The 22,418-nt window shown below is 35.7% G+C and overlaps 1 protein-coding gene across 1 annotated transcript in view; it reads left to right on the top strand.

Moving 5' to 3' along the window:
- Nucleotides 1-367: 367 nt before the first annotated feature.
- LOC148944714 (cadherin-like and PC-esterase domain-containing protein 1) overlaps nucleotides 368-22,418 on the top strand; it is a 139,983-nt gene continuing 117,932 nt past the window's right edge. Inside the window, exon 1 of the mRNA XM_089100005.1 lies at nucleotides 368-425. Within this exon, the coding sequence (XP_088956131.1) occupies nucleotides 368-425 (58 nt within the window). The remainder of the gene's footprint in view (nucleotides 426-22,418) is intronic.

Consider the following 22,418-nt stretch of genomic DNA (forward strand, 5'->3'; position numbering starts at 1 on the left):
TCACTGGTTCCACAGAGCCTAGAAGTATAGGCTCCGGGATGATTGCCCAAAACGTCAATGCAGAGGATGCTAAAGCTATAGGTGAGCTGATCCTTCAGCGCATGGATGGCCAATCCGTCGAAAGTTTTTCATTCAAGAAGAAAGAAAAAGTCGTTACACTGGGATCCGATGGGAACATTAGGATAGATGGCGAGATTTTGCATATCGACCCTGCACTGCTTTTTCAACGTCTTGTGACTGCTACCCATACATCTGAAAATGACATGGCAGAAACTCTATTTTACGAGCTGTGCAGTTATCCACCCGCTTTGTTTGAGAATTCTGGCATAATGCATCAGCCAGACAAACCTGCACTAGCATAATTAATATGGAAAGAAGCGAAAACGGACTCGATTCACCGCCTGCCAGTGTCAGATCGTGTCAATGTATTTGATGGAGCTTGGCTGCTTCAGCAAGTACCTTGGTAAATTTGTGATACTTATGATTCAATCTGTGAAAGCTATGTTAGTTTCGTTACTCGACTCTGTACCTCCCCTAGTGTTGTCTTTGATGGATACAGCGCTGGTCCAACCAAGAAAGATGCTACGCACAACCGAAGGTGTAAGAGAACCCAGCATCAAATGATCGATTTCAGTTTAGGGATGAAGCTCCAGAAAAACAAGGAAGAGTTTTTGAGCAATTCTCAGAACAAACAGCGAATTATAAGCTACATTTGGGAAAAACTCAGAGCCAAAGGATTTGAAGTCATCCATGCTAAGGACGATGCTGACTATCTAATCGTGAAGACTGTCGTAACGAAAGCAGAAAACTCTGAAACAATAGTTCTTGGCAACGACACTGACCTTCTGATTCTGCTCTTGTATTACATCCCGCCTAATGCAAAAATACTTTACTTCGAACCGTCAACGAACGTAAAAGAAGTGATAACCCGGTTCTGGGGCCTCAACGAAGTGCAAAAAAAAATGGGAGAAGTATCCAGGCTGCTTCTGGTAGGGCACGCACTCTTTGGACTTGGAAAGCAAGCTGTGCTACCTCTTTTGAAGAAGAGCGAAGCGCATAGAAAAAAATGCGGAGTGTTTCTAGATGAATCATCGTTCAAAGATAAAATTATGACAGCGGGTGAATATCTTCTCCTCAGCTTGCATAAAGCACAACCAAACGAAGATCTCACAAAGCAGCGACATCGAATTTTCTTGGAAAAAGTTTCTTCGTCGAATACTACGGCGTTTGTTAAGCCTGATAGGTTTCCGCCAACCGAAAGCTTCAGCTTCATTCCACTCCCAGCGAGTGAACATCCAGGTATCCCGTTGGAAAGGAGAACCAGCTGACCTTGACCTGCCTGACTGGGTTTGCGTCCTCGGGGACCATAAATACTCACCTGTGATGATCGATTTGTTGCCCGCACCTCAGACTCTTTTGAGTGTCGTGAGATGCAACTATATGACAGGCTGCGAGAACTCGCGATGCAACCGCAAGAAAAATAGATTAGCATGTCCGTTCGAGTGCGGAGAATGTCAAGGTATCAACTGTTTGAACAGGGACAACGAGATTGTCGAAGAAGAGGAGCTCGACTAGTAATATCAATGCTGTGTTTTTCAAGACAACTATACTGTCTTAAAAAGTGCAGACTTTACCTACAGTTACTGACTACTACTACTGCTACTAGCAACTCACCAAAGCAACAAGCCGCCTGAAGCCAATACAGCTATGCATGCTCCTTCTCCATCCTAATCTATTCAGAGCCTCCCTTTTTACACCTACCCACGAAGTCCCCATTTCCTTTAAATCCTTCTTTATGACGTCCTCCCACCCCAGACGAGGACGACCTGCTTTCCGTTTATCCCTAGACGTCTGGCCGAAAAGAACAATCTTCGGCAATCTTTCATCCTTCATCAGCACAACATGCCCTAGCCACCTCAACCTTTCTTTCATTTTAGCCCCAGAGAGCGGCATTGAACCACATTTTTCGTACAGCTTATTGTTGGAAATACGGTCAGTCAGCCGGATACCCAGAACAATCCTTAAGCAATATCTTTGGAAAAATAAGTTTGTACTAAAGCTCCTCTATCAACTGAAGTTCTGAAGTTCCACTCAACGATATTGCTTTCGAAAGTGCAAATTTTACCTATAATAGCTGAACTTTTATACTGTGATCACTGCAAAGCGGTTGTTTTCTTTATGTTTAATAGATCAAATGGTTGTAAGAAATGTCTGTGATTCAAGAAAGTAAAAGTTTGATACTTAAGCGAGTTATTATGCCTATAGGCCTACTTATTAGCCATTAGCAGCTGGCTCAGGAGTCGGGCCTCCCTTTCCCTTTTCCGTTATTTCCTCCAGCTTTGTTCGATTTTTATGGTTCTCGTTTTCTTTCCATCATTTTAGGTGTCAGTTTCGTGATGAGCGGATAGGAAAGCCCCAGAAAACACATTTCAAACTGATTTCTACCCCTGACTTCAATTGTGCCTTTTCTTCTCCTCTTTCCACCTTTTCCCCCGTTATGGTGGGGCTCTTGCTCTTTATTTTATATGTCAGTTTCGTGATCATCTTATGGGAAAGCCCCAGAAAACTCACTTTGAACTATTTTTTGGGCATGCTCGGCAGTTTTCCTAATTTTCGCCCGCATTTCCCCCTTTTCCCCTGTTTTCGGGCACTCGTCCCACTCGGATTTATGGGGAATTTTAGTATGTTATACAGAATTTTTCTGATCATTTTGGTACCATTTTCGTTAATATTTCAATATTGTCGGGGTCAAATCCTAAAAGTCCTGGACTATAAGAACTTTTCAAGTGGAATCGTTCGCAAGAATTCTCTGCAGGAAATTTTCAGTGAGAATGGAATTGTTTTGGATGAATTTTCCTAGAGAGAGGCGGGGGGAGGGCCTCTTCTTTCATGTTCTTTCTCGAAAGCTGGTCTGTTGCAAAGCTTTCTGCTGTGAAACAGGCTCTGTTATCCTCAGCTTCGTCTGAAGTGTAGACGCCAGCGGGATTGTTTAGGCGGTTTCTCATGTCAGTTTTGGCAATCCTTTAGCAAACTAAATAGTGTCTCAAAAGCAACATCAATAAACGCAAATGAAAACACAAGCTCCACAAATTTTACTATGTTCATGAAGTGTAGATTCCCACGATAATCACATAAATGAAAAATAGTTTTCATGTATTCCAATGCACTAGCCATTTCAATATCTTTGGGTTACTCTTCGTATTCTCTCCATTGCTTGTCGATTACTCTTTTGACCAATCTGGCAGTGCATATTTTGCAAGGAAAGTGTGCGGGTAGGGTTAGCGACCTTGCATTTCCTGGATCTAAAAAATTCGCTGCTATGTACACCTTTCATCAAATTTGAACCATTTTTGAATTTGCATGATCGCTTCCTTGTAAAATCACAAGCCGATATATGGAATTTTTCAATCTCGTTTTTAAGTTTGTTCGATTCGTCTTCAGTGCTCTTACTCTCGCTTTCTGATTCTCCGATAGGTTTCTCATTTTTTCAAAGGCATCAAAACCCAAATAAACTGGTCTTTAAGCTTAAAGACCAGTTTTAAAAAGTCGTACAGAAGACTTTAAAATTTTCCATGTTTAAAGGAAACATAACATTTTTAATTAATTTCATTTTTATGTTCCTGACCTCCCCCAGGCCATTCAGCGTGTCCCCAGGTGGCGATAGGAGAACGCTCTACAGATATGTAGGGTACCTCCATAGGAGGCACTGACCAAGGGGGGACCTTGTCCCTGGGGGTCCTTAATAGACACTGGGGCACCCTCGCCCGGGGTTATAAATACAGGCAGAGGAGGAGGAAGGCCCCTCAAATGTACACTCAAAAGGGCCCACTGGTTTGTCCAAAAGTCCTATGAGTTGCAAACCTTCTCCTAGTAATGGGTTAAATTGCATGGTAACGCAGAGCACCATCGTGGAAGGATCCTCTATAGAAGGACAACCGCGGCAGGGCGTAAGATCCAGGTCTATGGACAACGGCCTCTGTAAAGGGCTGCCTTGACCCTTTCGGGGTACCTGCAAGACTGGGGACCTTGCGATCAACTCTATTCCCATTTCAGGAGTGGCGCCTCTCGAGGAAATTATAGCCTAGTAAACGACACAGCATTCGCAAAGGATTCTGATTAACGGACAATTCTTGTGGGCTTGGTATATTTTGATGGGCGTCTTCGGGCTGCAAAACCTCTTCCTAGCTAATTTATCTATTATGGGCTGCCTCCCCGTAGTAGCACAATATTTGTAGGCATGATTATATAATGAGTCGGAGGTAATAGGCTTGAGATTGTCTGTGCAGGATTTCGACTCCTGTTGATAGAAGTGCTTAAAACCATTTTTTGACCAAGATGGGTCTAGGATTGCACAAAGCCTCCATTCATGGAGGTCCCAGGGACTTCTTGCTGTCCGGTTATAAGCCGGTTTAAGCACTTCGGTGTAGACTTGAGAAAATATGTGATCCCCGTCCTGCACTGGTATCCAGGATCAGTGCTTTTCCTGAGGCGAAAATAATTTCAATGATTTCAAGAACATGAAAATTGGAACTTGGAATGTTACGACATTAAAAAATGACTATCGTATCGACATTTTCACTGACTATTATGAATATGATTATGAAGATTATGAATATGATTTTTGAAAAAGGGGAAGTACCTAACGATTTTAGAAAAACCTTAATTAAGCCACTTTATAAGAAAGGTGATAAAAGTGAGTGTGGTAATTATCGAGGCATTAGTCTGGTCTCTGTAGGTAATAAATTACTTATTATAAGATACTTTTTAGATTGAGACATGCCGTAGACAAAGTTTTAAGAGAAGAGCAGTGCGGTTTTAGAAAAGGTAGAGGATGTGTCGACCAAATTTTCACTCTTAGGCCAATAATTGAGAAGTACCTGAGTTTTCAAACAGCTGTCCTCAGTTTTATAGATTATGAGAAAGCGTTTGATTCTGTTGATAGAAGGACTTAAGTAAAGGTTTTATCCTTGTATGGTATACCAGACAAATACATTAAAGTGATTAGTGCTATGTTCGAGAATAACACTGCTGCGGTTAAGGTAGGAAATGAGGTTAGCCGCTGGTTTTTTATTAAAGCAGGAGTTAAGCAGGGTTGTGTTCAATCCCCCTTTATATGGATTATTTTGATGGACTTTGTTTTAAGGAGCACAGGAAAGGCAATGGGAGACCACGGAATCAAATGGGCAGAAAAAAGTCTCCTGGACTTGGATTATGCTGATGATTTAAGCATCCTAGATGAAAGTGTGAGCAAAATGAATAAACTTTTACAAGGTTTTGCGAGTTCAGGGTGCTAGAATTGGTTTGAAAATTAATGTTAGGAAGCCTAAGTCACTAAGTAAAGATGAAAAGGTGACGTTGGGTAATGAAAAGATTGATCATGTGGGCAGCTTCACTTACCTTGGTAGTATTATTAGTAACGGTGGTGGAAGCATCGAAGATGTCAAAAGTAGAATAGCCAAGGCTCAGGATGTTTCTTTCACAGTTAAAAAAAAGTTTTGAAGAATAGGAAGATACGTCTGCAAATCAAGATTAGAATATTAGAAACTACAGTGATGACAGTGGTCAAATACGGCTCTGAAGTATTGGCGCCCCGAAAAGCGGATGAAGATTTGCTAGATGTTTTCAAGAGAAATTGCTTAAGGATTGTTCTGGGTACCCGGCTGACTGACCGTATTTCAAACAAAAGGCTATACGAAAAATGTGGTTAAATACCGCTCTCTAGGGCTACAATGAAAGAAAGGTTGTGGTGGCTAGGGCACGTTGTGCAGATGAAGGATGACAGATTACCGAAGATTGTTCTTTGCGGCCAACCGTCTAGGACTAAATGGAAAGCAGGTCGTCCCCGTCTGGGGTGGGAGGAAGTCATAAAGAAAGATTTAAAGGAAATGGGAACTTCCTGGGAGGGTGTAAAGAGGGAGGCTTTGAATAGATTGGGATGGAGAGGGAGCGTGCGTAGCTGTGTTGGCCTCAGGTGGTTTTGTGCTGCGGTGAGTTGTTAGCAGTAGTAGTAGTAGTTTAAGCTTATACAGCATTAATTTGATGAAAACTTCTCTCTTTTAAGTAGGTTTTATTTATTTATCTAAACTTTTAAAACATCCAGAAAAGAGAAAAATTAAATTTTTGATGCTGATGGATGAAAAAATATTACAATATGCATCTTTAATCAGGTCTATCTAAATATTTGATATCTTAGATGTTATTCCCAAATGGGTTGAACGTCGTAGAAATCTCTCATTCAAAAATATTTAAGAAACTTCTTCATCCGTGTTACAACAATTGGTATTGACTAATATATTTCCAATAAATATTTTTAAACTCTTTTTCATGTTTTTCATGTTTTCATGTAAACCAGTGCACTAGCCATTTCAATATCTTTGGGTTACTCTTCATATTCTCTCCATTGCTTGTCGATTGCTCTTTTGACCAACCTGGCAGTGCATATTTTGCAAGAAAAATGTATGGGTAGGGTTAGCGACCTTGAATTTCCTGGATCTAAAAAAGTCCCTGTTATGTACACCCTTCATCAAATTTGAACCGTTTTTGAATTTGCATGATCGCTTCCTTGTAAAATCACAAGCCGAGATATGGAATTTTTCAATCTCGTTTTTAAGTTTGTTCGATTCGTCTTCAGTGCTCTTACTCTCGCTTTCTAATTCTCCAATAGGTTTCTCATTTTTTCCAAGGCATCAAAACCCAAATAAACTGGTCTTTAAACTTAAAGGCCAGTTTTAAAAAGTCGTACAGAAGACTATAAAATTTTCCATGTTTAAAGTAAACATAATATTTTTAATTAATTTCATTTTTATGTTCCTGGCCTCCCCCAAGCCATTCAGCGTGTCCCCAGGTTGCGAGAGGGGAACGCTCTATAGATATGTAGGGTACCTCCATAGGAGGCACGGATCAAGGGGGGACCTTGTCCCTGGGGTCCATTATAGAAACTGAGACACCCTCGCCCAGGGTCATAAATACAGGTGCAGGAGGAAGAAGGCCCCTTAAATGTACACTCAACAGGGCCCACTGGTTTGTCCACAAGTCCTATGAGTTGCAAACTTTCTCCTAGCAATGGGTTAAACTGCATAGTGATGCAGAAGACAATCATGGGAGGATCCTCTTTTGAAGGACAACTGCAGCGTGGTGTAAGACCCAGGTCTATGGACGACAGCCTCTGCAAAGGGCTGTCTCGACCTTTTTGGGGTACCAGCAAGACTGGGGACCTTGCTGTCAACTCTATTACCACTTGAGGAGTGGCGCCCCTCGAGTAAATTATAGCCTAGTAAACGACAAAGTATTCGCACAGGATTCTGACTAATGGATAATTCTTCTGGGCTTGGTATGTTTTGGCGGGCGTCTTCGGGCTGAAAAACCTCTTCCTAGCTAATTTATCTATTATCGGCTGCCTCCCCATAGTAGCATAATATTTGTAGACATGAATATATAATGAGTCGGAGGTAATAGGCTTGAGACTGTCTGTGCAGGATTTCGACTCCTGTTGATAGAAGAGCGTTGTCAAGTGCTTAAAACCATGTTGTGACCAAGATGGGCCTAGGATTGCACAAAGCCTCCATTCATGGAGGTCCCGGGGACTTCTTGCTGCCCGGTTCTAAGCCAGCTTAAGCACTTCGGTGTAGACTTGAGAAGATATGTGATCCACGTCCTGCACTGGTATCCGGGATCAGTGCTTTTCCTGAGGCGAAAATAATTTCAATGATTTCAAGAACATGAAGATTGGAACTTGGAATGTTACGACATTGATGAAGATTAGAACTTGGAATGTTACGACATATCGTATCGACATTTTGACTGACGGTTTCAGACGATTCGAACTGGATTTATTAGGAGTTTCAGAAACGGATATCCCAGGGGTAGGAAGCATGAAATTAGGTGATATAGATTTTGTTTACTCAGGCAGGAAGGATGGGGCACATAGACAGGGAGTAGGGGTCAAGATGAAAAAGGAAGCTGCTAAGTCTTGTTTAGGCTGGGAAGGTATTAATAATAGAATACTAATTGCTCATTTTACGACTACGAAATTCAGGGTATCTGTTATAGTAGCATATGCTCGTTTAGAACCGACTGACGGAGATACTAGTGACTCGGATGAATTTTACTTACAGTTACAGGAGCAAATAGACAGGGTCCCAGGTCCCAGAGCGGCCCCAGAGCGAGGCGTTGAGGAGGGACAGCCCCTTTCATGTACGGAACACGTACATGAGCCGGGTCGCTCTTTAAATAATAAAACACAAGTTTTTTTTAACTGAAAGTAAGGAACGACGTTAAAACTTAAAACGAACAGAAATTATTCTGTATATGAAAGGGGCGGTCCCTTCCTCAACGCCTCGCTCTTTACGCTAAAGTTTTTTATTGTTTGAAAAAAATATATTTTTGAGAAAGTCAAACTTTAGCGTAAAGAGCGAGGCGTTGAGGAGGGTACAGCCCCTTTCATATACGGAATAATTTCTGTTCGTTTTAAGTTTTAACGTCGTTCTTTACTTTCAGTTAAAAAAATTTGTTTTTTTTTATTTAATTTTTGAACGTTTTTGAATTAATGAAGGTTTTGATATTGGCTCACCATACATGAATAATTAAAACAAAATTTGTATATTAATGTGACTTTTATTTGGTTAAATGGCTTTCTTGAAACTTGTTTAATTTTATTTACGAACGTTTTTATTAGTAATTAATATACGTAACTTACGAATTAACTTACGTAACGAACTTCTATATTCATAGACTTTTAATACGTATTTTTAAAGCTAAAGTATTTTTACTTTAAAATAAACACGTATTTTTAACACGTTTTTATTTGAAAAGACCTTAATATATATCATTGTTTTCAGATCAAGCCGGAAATCCCTCCCCCATGGAAAATTTTCAACAGAATCCCCCCCTTCAATGGTTGCTCCCCCAGAAAATTTCCTCCCGCAGAATTTCGTTGATATATATTTAACTTCGTTAAAAATATTAGGTATATGGACTTAAGCTTAGAGATTATTAGCTTTTTGAAAACATCCAATTTGGAACTTTCCACTATAGTTTGCACACAACCCCTTCCCCTGTGAAATGTGTAATTATATAACCCGAATTATATATCTCCAATTTTTTTTTTCCATTTGTCGGTTTCGGGGCCAGTGATTCAATATATGGGTACTAGGTTGAAGCAAGAGTGACGCATGGCAAAAGCATGGAAAATATATCCTTTGGGTATTATTTTACGAGGAGGAAAGTTAGGTACAGCGGAAGTGGTTTTAAAATGTGTTGATTACACTTTACTTGCATATTTTAAAGTAAGAATTGTTTTCTCAACATGTTTCGTTCTCAATTTCCCTTTTAAGTAGCTTTTTTTCCCAATAACAAATTAATTGAAATCCAAAAAAGGGAAAAGGGTACTTATATAATACACCCCCTACCTTATATTCTTCATCTAATTACAACATTGGATTTTCCTTAGTTTTTGGGATTTTGGGATCAATATATAATGAATATATAATACTTTATTAACAAAATTATGGGAAATCCCAAAATTAGGGAAAATACAAGGTTCCAATTAGATGAAGAATATTAAATAGGGGTTATATCATATAAGCACCAGGGAAAAATAAACTTTTGGTGCTGATAGACGAAAAATTGTTAGATTTATGTATTTGAATCAGGTCAATCGATATGTTTTGTCCCCTAGACCATATTCAAAAATGGGGTGAATACAGTAGAAATCGTTCGTTTCAAAATCTAAGAGCCTTTTTTATTGTGATGTAGCACTCTTTTTCTGCTAAATACGTTTGTTCTACTAAATACGTTTACTTTACTTTAAACTAATATTTAAGTTAAATTTTGAAATACTGTTAAATGATATATTTCTTATATAATATAAATTTACCTGACATATCTTAAAAATATTTGTTGTAATATTAAATACTTATAAAAGTGATCTTGAAATGAAGAAATATATTCATCATCATTTACAAAAACTAAATGTAAAATCTTTCAATTTCTAAGAAGGCTGCTAAGACTAGACCGACGGTAACTCTATTTATGAAAGTAGCTAAATTAATATATATAATTTCTTACTGATTTGGGGGATATTATAATCTTCTGGTACACTCACATTTAATATTTCGATTTAATTTTTTGTTTATATTAACTCTTGGCTTTGCTAAAATTATATAACGATAAATATAATTTAAAGGTATTATGCATGAATTTTTTTCAAAGTTTAATATCACGAAAAGCCGTTCTTAGGATATTGTTAATTCGTCCTTTTTGACAACCTTCATGAACGCAGTGTGTTGTCTTTAGTTACCCATCCCTGTATACAATCCCAGAAAGTTTATTTTTATACCCCAAGTCTCAGCAGTATTAACAGCAGCACTGCGGAAGATGAGCAGAAAGCAGAATGTTTCTTTTTGAAAGTGAAATTAATTTTAAACATGGGCCATGCTTAAATTTTAAAAATCTTGCCGTAATATTAATTTAAAATAACTTGGACGTATTTACTGGAAATAAAATAGCTGAAAGAGAATGTTACAAAACAGATAGAGAAGCTATAGTATTTTTGTTTTCCCCGTAAGTTTCGTTAGCTTAGAGACTCAGTGATTATTTTCTCTCTTGGGAGAACAAATGAATATAAGCTTCTTAGCAATATTTTTAGCATGCTTCGCCTGCAACCGAATCTGTCACGACTCTAGGGATTAGTCTGGTCGTGGTTGTTGCTTATGTGATTGTCTAATCGTTTGAAACAAGACAATGGTAAGCTGCATTTTGTGCCTTGACGAGGGGGGGGGAATGTTGTGGCGAAGATTTTAGTAGAGGAGGGGGTCCGACTCCTACTGGCACACCATATATGGGCATAGAATACTGTACCCACACCAAATATGGGCATAGAGTCATTAGGGAGAACACGTGGTTAATGGGGTCAATGACCTAAATTTCACAACAACAACATCGACCTTGACATTCGCTGAGAGCGTGCACTTACAACAACATCGACCTTGGAACACCAGTGCAGTCGACCTCAATTCACCTATCGTGAATCAATAATTCCCCTTAGAAACAACAAATTAATTTCCCCTTCTTGACAGATCAATCAATCAATGACATCATCTGTCAGACTTTAAAAATTTCCGCCTAGAAACATTTCTCCAGGAATAGATCCATATCATTAATGTCTTTGCCTCGGGAACAACTCTTTTGGTCGAACTCCAAAGGATATTAATAACCCAAGGCCATGGAAACAATTAGGCAAGAAACATCTTAGCGATGAATTGTTTTAGCGCGCGAGAAGGTTTCCTATTAATTTGAAATGCGTTAGCACAGAGATGCCAATAACAAAGGAACACGCTGAATTTACGTTTAGTGATTATTTGGGCGAAACCGTTTTAGACAGGTTATGGAACTATTTCGGCGAAACAGATAGAGACATTTTAAAAGAAGATTTTTGAAGAGATTTTGGAGGAGGTTTTGAGTGTGGTCGTCATAATACACAAGTTTCATTTGAACAGTGTCGTGAGGTCCTCTAACCCAACCCCAAAGGGTTCCGATCCTCCTACCCCAACCCCGAAGGAAGCCCCCGGTCCTCAAGGCCCCCCCAGCTCCCCAAGGGCCACCGGCGCCCCCAAATGCCCCCCAGGCCCCCAACTGTCCCCCCGGACCCTCAAAGGCCCCCCCAAGCTCCCAAAGGGCCACCGGCGCCCCCAAAGGCCCACCCAGACCCCCAAAGGCCATCCCCGGGCCCCCCAAAGGCCCATCGAGCTCCCAAAGGACCAACGGGGTCCCAAAGGCCCTCCACCGGCCCCCAACTGCCCCAAATGCCCTCCCATGGTCCTCAAAGGTCCCCCGGGCTCCCAAAGGGCCACCGGTGCCCCAAAAGCCATCCACCGGTCCCCCGGCGCCCCAAAGGCCCCCCCAGACCCCCAAAATCCATCTCTCGCCCCCAAATCCCCACCCAGTAGTGGTTGGTTGTGGTTTACCTTGTCACAGTTACATTTTCTTGATTTTTCAAAGTTCATTCTGAATTTCTTTCGTTGAAATGCAAGAGTTGGAATATTTCAGTAGCGTTCGGTTGTGGTTTACCTTGTCACAGTTAGATTTTCTTGATTTTTCAAAGTTCATTTTGAATTTCATTCATTGAAATGCAAGAGTTGGAATATTTCAGTAGTGTTTGGTTGTGGTTTACCTTGTAACAGTTACATTTTCTTGATTTTTCAAAGTTCATTTTGAATTTCTTTCGTTTAAATGAAAGAGTTGGAATATTTAATTAGTGTTTGGTCATGGTTTAACTTGTCACAGTTACATTTTCTGGATTTTTCAAAGTTCATTTTGAATTTCTTTTGTTGAAATGCAAGAGTTGGAATATTTCAGTAGCGTTCGGTTGTGGTTTACCTTGTCAAAGTTACATTTTCTTGATTTTTCAACGCTCATTTTGAATTTCCTTTGTTGAAATGCAAGAGTTGGACTATTTCAGTAGAGTTTGGTTGTGGTTTACCTTGTCACAGTTACATTTTCTTGATTTTTCAAAGTTCATTTTGAATTTCCTTTGTTGAAATGCAAGAGTTGGACTATTTCAGTAGTGTTTGGTTGTGGTTTACCTTGTCACAGTTAAATTTTCTTGATTTTTCAAAGGTCATTTTGAATTTCTTTCGTTGAAATGCAATAGTTGGAATATTTCAGTAGTGTTTGGTTGTGGTTTACCTTGTCACAGTTAAATTTTCTTGATTTTCAAAGTTAATTTTGAATTTCTTTAGTTGAAATGCAATAGTTGGAATATTTCAGTAGTGTTTGGTCGTGGTTTACCTTGTCAAAGTTACATTTTCTTGATTTTTCAAAGGTAATTTCGAATTTCCTTTGTTGAAATGAAAGAGTTGGAATATTTCAGTGGTGTTTGGTTGTGGTTTACCTTGTCACAGTTAAATTTTCTTGATTTTTCAAAGTTCATTTGAATTTATTTAATTGAAATGCAAGAGTTGGACTATTTCAGTAGTGTTTGGTTGTGGTTTACCTTGTCACAGTTAAATTTTCATGATTTGTCAAAGTTCATTTTGAATTTCTTTCGTTGAAATGCAAGAGTTGGACTATTTCAGTAGTGTTGGGTCGTGGTTTACCTTGTCACATTTACATTTTCATGATTTTTCAAAGTTCATTTAGAATTTCTTTCGTTGTTTTGCAAGAGTTGGACTATTTCAGTAGTGTTTGCTTATGGTTTACCTTGTCACAGTTACATTTTCCTGATTTTTCAAAGCTCATTTCGAATTTCTTTCATTGAAATGCAAGAGTTGGACTATTTCAGTAGTGTTTGGTTATGGTTTACCGTGTCAAAGTTACATTTTCCTGATTTTTCAAAGATCATTTAGAATTTCTTTCGTTGAAATGCATGAGTTGGAATATTTCAGTAGTGTTTGCTTCTGGTTTACCTTATCACAGTTACATTTTCGTGATTTTTCAAAGATCATTTTGAATTTCTTTAATTCAAATGCAAGAGTTTGAATATTTCAGTAGTGTTTGGTTTTGTTTTACCTTTTCACAGTTACATTTTCGTGATTTTTCAAAGATCATTTTGAATTTCTTTCATTGAAATGCAAGAGTTGGAATATTTCAGTAGTGTTTGGTTATGTTTACCATGTCACAGTTACAGTTTCCTGATTTCTAAAAGTTAATTTCGAATTTCTTTCGTTGAAATGCAAGAGTTGGAATATTTCAGTGGTGTTTGGTTATGGTTTACCTTGGCACAGTTACATTTTCATGATTTTTCAAAGTTGATTTTGAATTTCTTTCGTTGAAGTGCAAGAGTTGGAATATTTCAGTAGTGTTTGGTTGTGGTTTACCTTGTCACATGTACATTTTCTTGATTTTTCAAAGTTCATTTTGAATTTCTTTCGTTGAAATGCAAGAGTTGGAATATTTCAGTTGTGTTTGGTTTTGGTTTACCTTGTCACAGTTACATTTTCTTGATTTTTCAAAGTTCATTTTGAATTTCTTTCGTTGAAATGCAAGAGTTGGAATATTTCAGTAGTGTTAAGTTGTGGTTTAACTTGTAACAGTTACATTTTATTGATTTTTCAAAGTTCATTTCGAATTTGTTTCGTTGAAATGCAAGAGTTGGAATATTTCAGAAGTGTTTGGTTGTGGTTTACCTTGTCACAGGTACATTTTCTTGATTTTTCAAAGTTGATTTGGAATTTCTTTAGTTGAAATGAAAGAGTTGGAATATTTCAGTAGTGTTTGGATATGATTTACCTTGTCACAGTTAAATTTTATTGATTTTTCATAGTTCATTTTGAATTTATTTCATTGAAATGCAATAGTTGGAATATTTAAGTAGTGTTTGTTAGTGGTTTACATTGTCACAGTTACATTTTCTTTATTTTTCAAAGTTCATTTTGAATTTATTTATTTTAAAAGCAAGAGTTGGAATATTTCAGTAGTGTTTGGGTGTGGTTTACCTTGTCACAGTTACATTTTCTTGATTTTTCAAAGCTCATTTTGAATTTCTTTCGTTGAAGTGCAAGAGTTGGAATATTTCAGAAGTGTTTGGTTGTGGTTTACCTTGTCACAGTTAAATTTTCTTGATTTTTCACAGTTCATTTTGAATTTCTTTCATTGAAATGCAATAGTTGGAATATTTCAGTAGTGTTTGGTCGTGGTTTACCTTGTCACAGTTACAATTTCTTGATTTTTCAAAGTTCATTTTGAATTTCTTTCGTTGAAATGCAAGAGTTGGACTATTTCAGTAGTGTTTGGTTGTTGTTAACCTTGTCACAGTTACATTTTCTTGATTTTTCAAAGTTCATTTTGAATTTCTTTCGTTGAAAAGCAAGAGTTGGAATATTTCAGCAGTGTTTTGCCGTGGTTTACATTGTCAAAGTTGCATTTTCTTGATTTTTCAAAGTTCATTAATATTTATTTCGTTGAAATGCAAGATTTGGAATATTTAATTAGTGTTTGGTTATGGTTTACCTTGTCACAGCTACATTTTCTTGATTTTTCAAAGTTCATTTCGAATTTCTTTCGTTGAAATGCAAGAGTTGGAATATTTCAGTGGTGTTTGGTTATGGTTTACCTTGTCACAGTTACATTTCCCTGATTTTTCAAAGTTCATTTTGAATTTCTGTCGTTGAAATGCAAGAGTTGGACTATTTCAGTAGTGTTTGGTTGTGGTTTACCTTGTCACAGTTACATTTTCATGATTTTTCAAAGTTCATTTTGAATTTCTTTCATTGAAAAGCAAGACTTGTAATATTTCAGTAGTGTTTGGTTGTGGTTTACCATGTCACAGTTACATTTTCTTGATTTTTCAAAGTTCATTTTGAATTGCTTTCGTTGAAATGCAAGAGTTGGAATATTTCAGTAGTGTTTGGTTATGGTTTACCTTGTCACAGTTAAATTTTCTTGATTTTTCAAAGTAATTTCTAATTTCTTTAGTTGAAATGAAAGAGCTGGAATATTTCAGTAGTGTATGGTAGTGGTTTACCTTGTCACAGTTAAATTTTCTTGATTTTTCAAAGTTCATTTCGAATTTCTTTCTTTGAAATGCAAGAGTTGGAATATTTCAGTAGTGTTTGGTTGTGGTTTACCTTGTCACAGTTACATTTTCTTGATTTTTCAAAGTTCATTTTGAATTTCTTTCGATGAAATGCAAGAGTTGGAATATTTAATTAGTGTTTGGTTGTGGTTTACCTTGTCAAAGTTACATTTTCTTGATTTTTCAAAGTTCATTTTTAATATCTTTCGTTGAAATGCAAGAGTTGGAATATTTTACTAGTGTTTGGTTGTGGTTTACCTTGTCACATTTACATTTTCTTGATTTTTCAAAGTTCATTTTTGAATTTCTTTCGTTGAAAAGCAAGAGTTGGAATATTTCAGTAGTGTTTGATTGTGGTTTACCTTGTCACAGTTACATTTTATTGATTTTTCAAAGTTCATTTGAATTTCTTTCGTTGAAAGGCAAAGGTTGGAATATTTCAGCAGTGTTTCGTTGTGGTTTACCTTGTCACAGTTATATTTTCTTGATTTTTCAAAGTTCATTTTGAATTTCTTTCGTTGAAATGCAAGAGTTGGAATATTTCAGTAGTGTTTGCTTGTGGTTTACCTTGTCACAGTTACATTTTCTTGATTTTTCAAAGTTCATTTGAATTTCTTTCGTTGAAATGCAAGAGTTGGAATATTTCAGTAGCGTTCGGTTGTGGTTTACCTTGTCACAGTTACATTTTCTGGATTTTTCAAAGTTCATTTTGAATTTCTATCGTTGAAATGCAAGAGTTGGAATATTTCAGTAGTGTTTGGTTGTGTTTTACCTTGTCAAAGTTACATTTTCTTGATTTTTCAAAGTTCATTTTGAATTTCTTTCGTTGAAATGCAAGAGTTGGAATATTTCAGTAGTGTTTGCTTGTGGTTTACCTTTTCACAGTTAAATTTTCTTGATTTTTCAAAGTTCATTTGAATTTATTTCATTGAAATGCAAGAGGTGGAATATTTCAGAAGTTTTTGGTTGGGGTTTAACTTTACACAGTTAAATTTTCTTTATTTTTCAAAGTTCATTTTGAATTTCTTTCGTTGAAATGCACTAGTTGGAATATTTCAGTAGTGTTTGGTAGTGGTTTACCATGTCACAGTTACATTTTCTTGATTTTTCAAAGGTCATTTTGAATTTCTTTCATTGAAATGCAAGATTTGGACTATTTCAGTAGTGTTTGGTTGTGGTTTACCTTGTCACAGTTACATTTTCATGATTATTCAAAGTTCATTTTGAATTTCTTTCGTTGAAAAGCAAGAGTTGGAATATTTCAGTAGTGTTTGGTTATGGTTTACATTTTCACAGTTACATTTTCTTGATTTTTCAAAGTTCATTTTGAATTGCTTTCGTTGAAATGCAAGAGTTGGAATATTTCAGTAGTGTTTGGTTATGGTTTACCTTGTCACAGTTACATTTTCTTGATTTTTCAAAGTTCATTTCGAATTTCTTTCGTTGAAATATAAGAGTTGGAATATTTCAGTGGTGTTTGGTTATGGTTTACCTTATCACAGTTCCATTTTCTTGATTTTTCAAAGCTCATTTTGAATTTCTTTCGTTGAAAAGCAATAGGTGGAATATGTCAGAAGTGTTTGATTATGGTTTACCTTATCACAGTTGCATTATCTTTATTTTTAAAAGTTCATTTGAATTTCTTTCGTTGAAATGCAAGAGTTGGAATATTTCAGTAGTGTTTGCTTATGGTTTACCTTGTCACAGTTGCATTTTCTTGATTTTTCAAAGTTCATTTGAATTTCTTTAGTTGAAATGCAATAGTTGGTATATTTCAGTAGTGTTTGGTTATGGTTTACCTTGTCACAGTTACATTTTCATGATTTTTCAAAGTTCATTTCGAATTTCTTTCGTTGAAATGCAAGAGTTGGAATATTTCAGTGGTGTTTGGTTATGGTTCACCTTATCACAGTTACATTTTCTTGATTTTCAAATTCATTTTGAATTTCTTCATTGAAATGCATGAGTTGGAATATTTCACTAGTGTTTGGTTCTGATTTACCGTGCCACATTTACACACATGTATACACATGTACACACATGTGCTTATCATGTGTGTTCATGATAAGTTAGCCTAACCTTGTCCGGTGAGTATGGTTAGGTTAGACTAGATTAAGTTAGGTTAGATTAGGTTAGGTTAGGTTAGCCCATGTACGCTTCACATAGGTTAGCTTAGGTTAGGTGAGAGACAGGCAAAAGTTAGGTGTATGATTAGGTTAGGTTAGGTTAGATTAGGTTAGGTTAGTTAGGTTAGGCTAGGCTAGCCTACGTACGCGCGCGTACGTAGGCTAACCTAGCCTAACCTAACTTAACCTAACCTAACTTAATCTAACCTAACCTAACCTAATCATACACCTAACTTTTTGCATGTCTCTCACCTAACCTAAGCTAACTTATGTGAAGCGTACATGGGCTAACCTACCTTAACCTACTCTAACCTAACTTAATCTATTCTAACCTAACCATACTCACCGGAAAAGGTTAGGTTAACTTATCATGAGCACTCATGATAAGCACATGTGTGTACATGTGTATACATGTGTGTAAATGTGGCAAGGTAAACCAGAACCAAACTCTAGTGAAATAGTCCAACTCGTGCATTTCAATGAAAGAAATTCAAAATGAATTTGAAAATCAAGAAAATGTAACTGTGACAAGGTGAATCATAAGCAAACACTACTGAAATATTCCAACTCTTGCATTTCAACGAAAGAAATTCGAAATGAACTATGAAAAATCAAGAAAATGCAACTGTGACAAGGTAAACCATAACCAAATACTACTGAAATATTCCAACTCTTGCATTTCAACGAAAGAAATTCAAATGAACTTTGAAAAATCAAGAAAATGCAACTGTGACAAGGTAAACCATAAGCAAACACTACTGAAATATTCCATCTCTTGCATTTCAACGAAAGAAATTCAAATTAACTTTTAAAAATCAAGATAATGCAACTGTGGCAAGGTAAACCATAAGCAAACACTACTGAAATATTCCACCTCTTGCTTTTCAACGAAAGAAATTCAAAATAAGCTTTGAAAAATCAAGAAAATGTAACTGTGATAAGGTAAACCATAACCAAACACAACTGAAATAGACCAACTCTTGCATTTCAACGAAAGAAATTCTAAATGAACTTTGAAAAATCAAGAAAATGTAACTGTGACAAGGTAAACCATAACCAAACACTACTGAAATATTCCAACTCTTTCATTTCAACGAAAGAAATTCAAAATGAACTTTGAAAAATCAAGAAAATGTAATTGTGACAATGTAAACCATAAGCAAACACTACTGAAATATTCCAACTCTTTCATTTCAACTAAATAAATTCTAAATGAGCTTTTAATAATCATGAAAATGTAACTGTGAGTATGTAAAAATCAACTCAAAAATAGTTAAATAGTCCAACTCTTGCATTTCAATGACAGAAATTCAAAATGAACTTTGAAAAAAAACGAAAATGTAAATGAGTCTTGTTAAACCACGACCAAACACTACTGAAATATTCCAACTCTTGCATTTCAATGAAAGAAATTCAAAATGAAATTTGAAAAATCAAGAAAATTTAACTGTGTCAAGGTAAACCGCAACCACACACTTCTTAAATATTCCACCTCTTGCATTTCAATGAAAGAAATTCAAATGAACTTTGAAAAATCAAGAAAATGTAACTTTGACAAGGTAAACCACAAGCAAACACTACTGAAATATTCCAACTCTTGCTTTTCAACGAAAGAAATTCAAAATGAACTTTGAAAAATCAAGGAAATGTAACTTTGACAATGTAAACCACAACCAAACACTACTGAAATAGTTCAACTCTTGCATTTGAACAGTAGAAATTCAAAATGAACTTTGAAAAATCAAGAAAATGTAACTGTGACAAGGTAAACCACAACCGAACGCTACTGAAATATTCCAACTCTTGCATTTCAACGAAAGAAATTCAAATGAACTTTGAAAAATCAAGAAAATGTAACTGTGACAAGGTAAACCACAAGCAAACACTTCTGAAATATTCCACCTCTTGCATTTCAATGAAAGAAATTCAAAATGAACTTTGAAAAATCAATAAAATGTAACTGTGACAAGGTAAACCACAACCAAACACTTCTGAAATATTCCAACTCTTTCATTTCAACGAATGAAATTCAAATGAACTTTGAAAAATAAATAAAATGTAACTGTGACAAGTTAAAACATAATCAAACACTACTGAAATATTCAAACTCTTGCTTTTCAACTAAAGAAATTCAAAAATTAAATTTGAAAAATCAATAAAATTTAATTGTGACAATGTAAACCACAAAAAAACAATAGTTAAATTTAACAAATAGTTATAAAAAAAGTATGTAAATCAAAATTAACATTTAAAAAACACGAAAATGTAACTTTGACAAGGTAAACCATGTCCAAACACTACTAAAATATTCCAAATCTTGCATTACAATGATGCCAATTCAAAAAGAGCTTTGAAAAATCAAGAAAATGAAATTATGACAAGGTACACCACAACCAAACGCTATTGAAATATTCCAACTCTTGCATTTCAACGAAAGAAATTCAAAATGAACTTTGAAAAATCAAGAAAATGTAACTGTGACAAAGTAAACCACTACCATACACTACTGAAATATTCCAGCTCTTGCATTTCAACGAAAGAAATTCAAAATGAACTTTGAAAAATCAAGAAAATTTAACTGTGACAAGGTAAACCATAACCAAACACTACTGAAATATTCCAACTCTTGCATTTCAACGAAAGCAATTCAAAATGAACTTTGAAAAATCAAGAAAATGTAACTGCGACAAGGTAAACCACAACCAAACACTACTGAAATATTCCAAGTCTTGCTTTTCAAGGAAAGAAATTCAAAATGAACTTTGAAAAATCATGAAAATGTAACTGTGACAAAATAAACCACAACCAAACACTACTGAAATATTCCAACTCTTGCACTTCAACGAAAGAAATTCAAAATGAACTTTGAAAAATCAGGAAAATGTAACTGTGACAAGGTAAACCATAACCAAACACCACCGAAATATACAAACTCTTGCATTTCAACGAAATAAATTCTAAATGAAATTTGAAAAATCAAGAAAATGTAACTGTGACCAGGTAAACCATAACCAAACACTACTTAAATATTCCAACTCTTGCATTTCAACGAAATAAATTCAATAGAAATTTGAAAAATAAAGAAAATGTAACTGTGACAATGTAAACCATAAGCAAACACTACTGAAATATTCAAACTCTTGCTTTTCAACGAAAGAAATTAAAAATGATCTTTGAAAAATCAAGAAAATGTAACTGTGACAATGTAAACCAAAACCAAACACTACTGAAATAGTCCAACTCTTGCATTTCAACGAAAGAAATTCAAAATGAATTTTGAAAAATCACGAAAATGTAACTGTGACAAGGTAAACCACGACCAAACACTACTGAAATATTCCAACTATTGCATTTCAATGAAAGAAATTAGAAATGAACTTTGAGAAATCAAGAAAATTTAACTGTGACAAGGTAAACCACAACCAAACACTGCTGAAATAGTCCAACTCTTGAATTTCAATTAAATAAATTAAAATGAGCTTTGAAAAATCAAGAAAATTTAACTGTGACAAGGTAAATCACAGCCAAACACTACTGAAATATTCCAACTCTTGCTTTTCAACGAAAGAAATTCAAAATGAACTTTGAAAAATCAAGAACATGTAACTGTGACAAGGTAAACCACAACCAAACACTACTGAAATATTCCAACTCTTGCATTTCAACAAAATAAATTCAAAATGAACTTTGAAAAATCAAGAAAATTTAACTGTGACAAGTTAAACCACAACCGAACTCTACTGAAATATTCCATCTCTTTCATTTAAACAAAATAAATTAAAAATTAACTATGAAAAATCAAGAAAATGTAATTGTGACAAGGTAAACCACGACCAAACACTACTGAAATATTCCAACTCTTGCATTTCAACAAAAAAAATTCAAAATGAACTTTGAAAAATCAAGAAACTGTACCTGTGAAAATGTAAACCATAAACAAACTCTGCTTAAATATTCCAACTCTTGCATTTCAAATAAAGAAATTCAAAATGAACTTTGAAAAATCAAGAAAATGTAACTGTGACAAGGTAATCCACAACCAAACACTACTGAAATATTCCAACTCTTGAATTTCAACGAAAGAAATTCAAAATGAACTTTGAAAAATCAAGAAAATGTAACTGTGACAAGGTAAACCACAACCAAACACTACTGAAATATTCCAACTCTTGCATTTCAACGAAGGAAATTCAAAATCAACTTTGAAAACTCAGGAAAATGGAACTGTGACACTTTAACCCCCAACCAATCACAACTGAAATATTCCAACTCTTGCATTTCAACGAAAGAAATTCAAAATGAACTTTGAAAAATCAGGAAAATGTAACTGTGACAAGGTAAACCAGAAACAAACACAACTGAAATATTCCAACTCTTGCATTTCAACGAAAGAAATTCTAAATGAACTTTGAAAAATCAGGAAAATGTAACTGTGACAAGGTAAACCAGAACCAAACACTACTGAAATATTCCAACTCTTGCATTTCAAAGAAAGAAATTCTAAATCAGCTTTGAAAAATCAAGAAAATTTAACTGTGAAAAGGTAAACCATAACCAGACACTACTGAAATAGTCCAACTCTTGCATTTCAACGAAAGAAATACAAAATCAACTTTGAAAAATCATGAAAATGTAACTGTGACAAGGTAAACCACTACCAAACACTATTGAAATAGTCCAACTCTTGCATTTCAATGAAAGAAATTCAAAATGATCTTTGAAAAATCAGGAAAATGTAACTGTGACAAGGTAAACCATAGCCAATACGCAACTGAACGAAG

The sequence above is a fragment of the Artemia sp. Qi Xiang Cuo genome, chromosome 14 (assembly GCF_049724085.1).
Source record: "Artemia sp. Qi Xiang Cuo chromosome 14, ASM4972408v1, whole genome shotgun sequence".
Lineage (NCBI taxonomy): Eukaryota > Metazoa > Arthropoda > Branchiopoda > Anostraca > Artemiidae > Artemia > Artemia sp. Qi Xiang Cuo.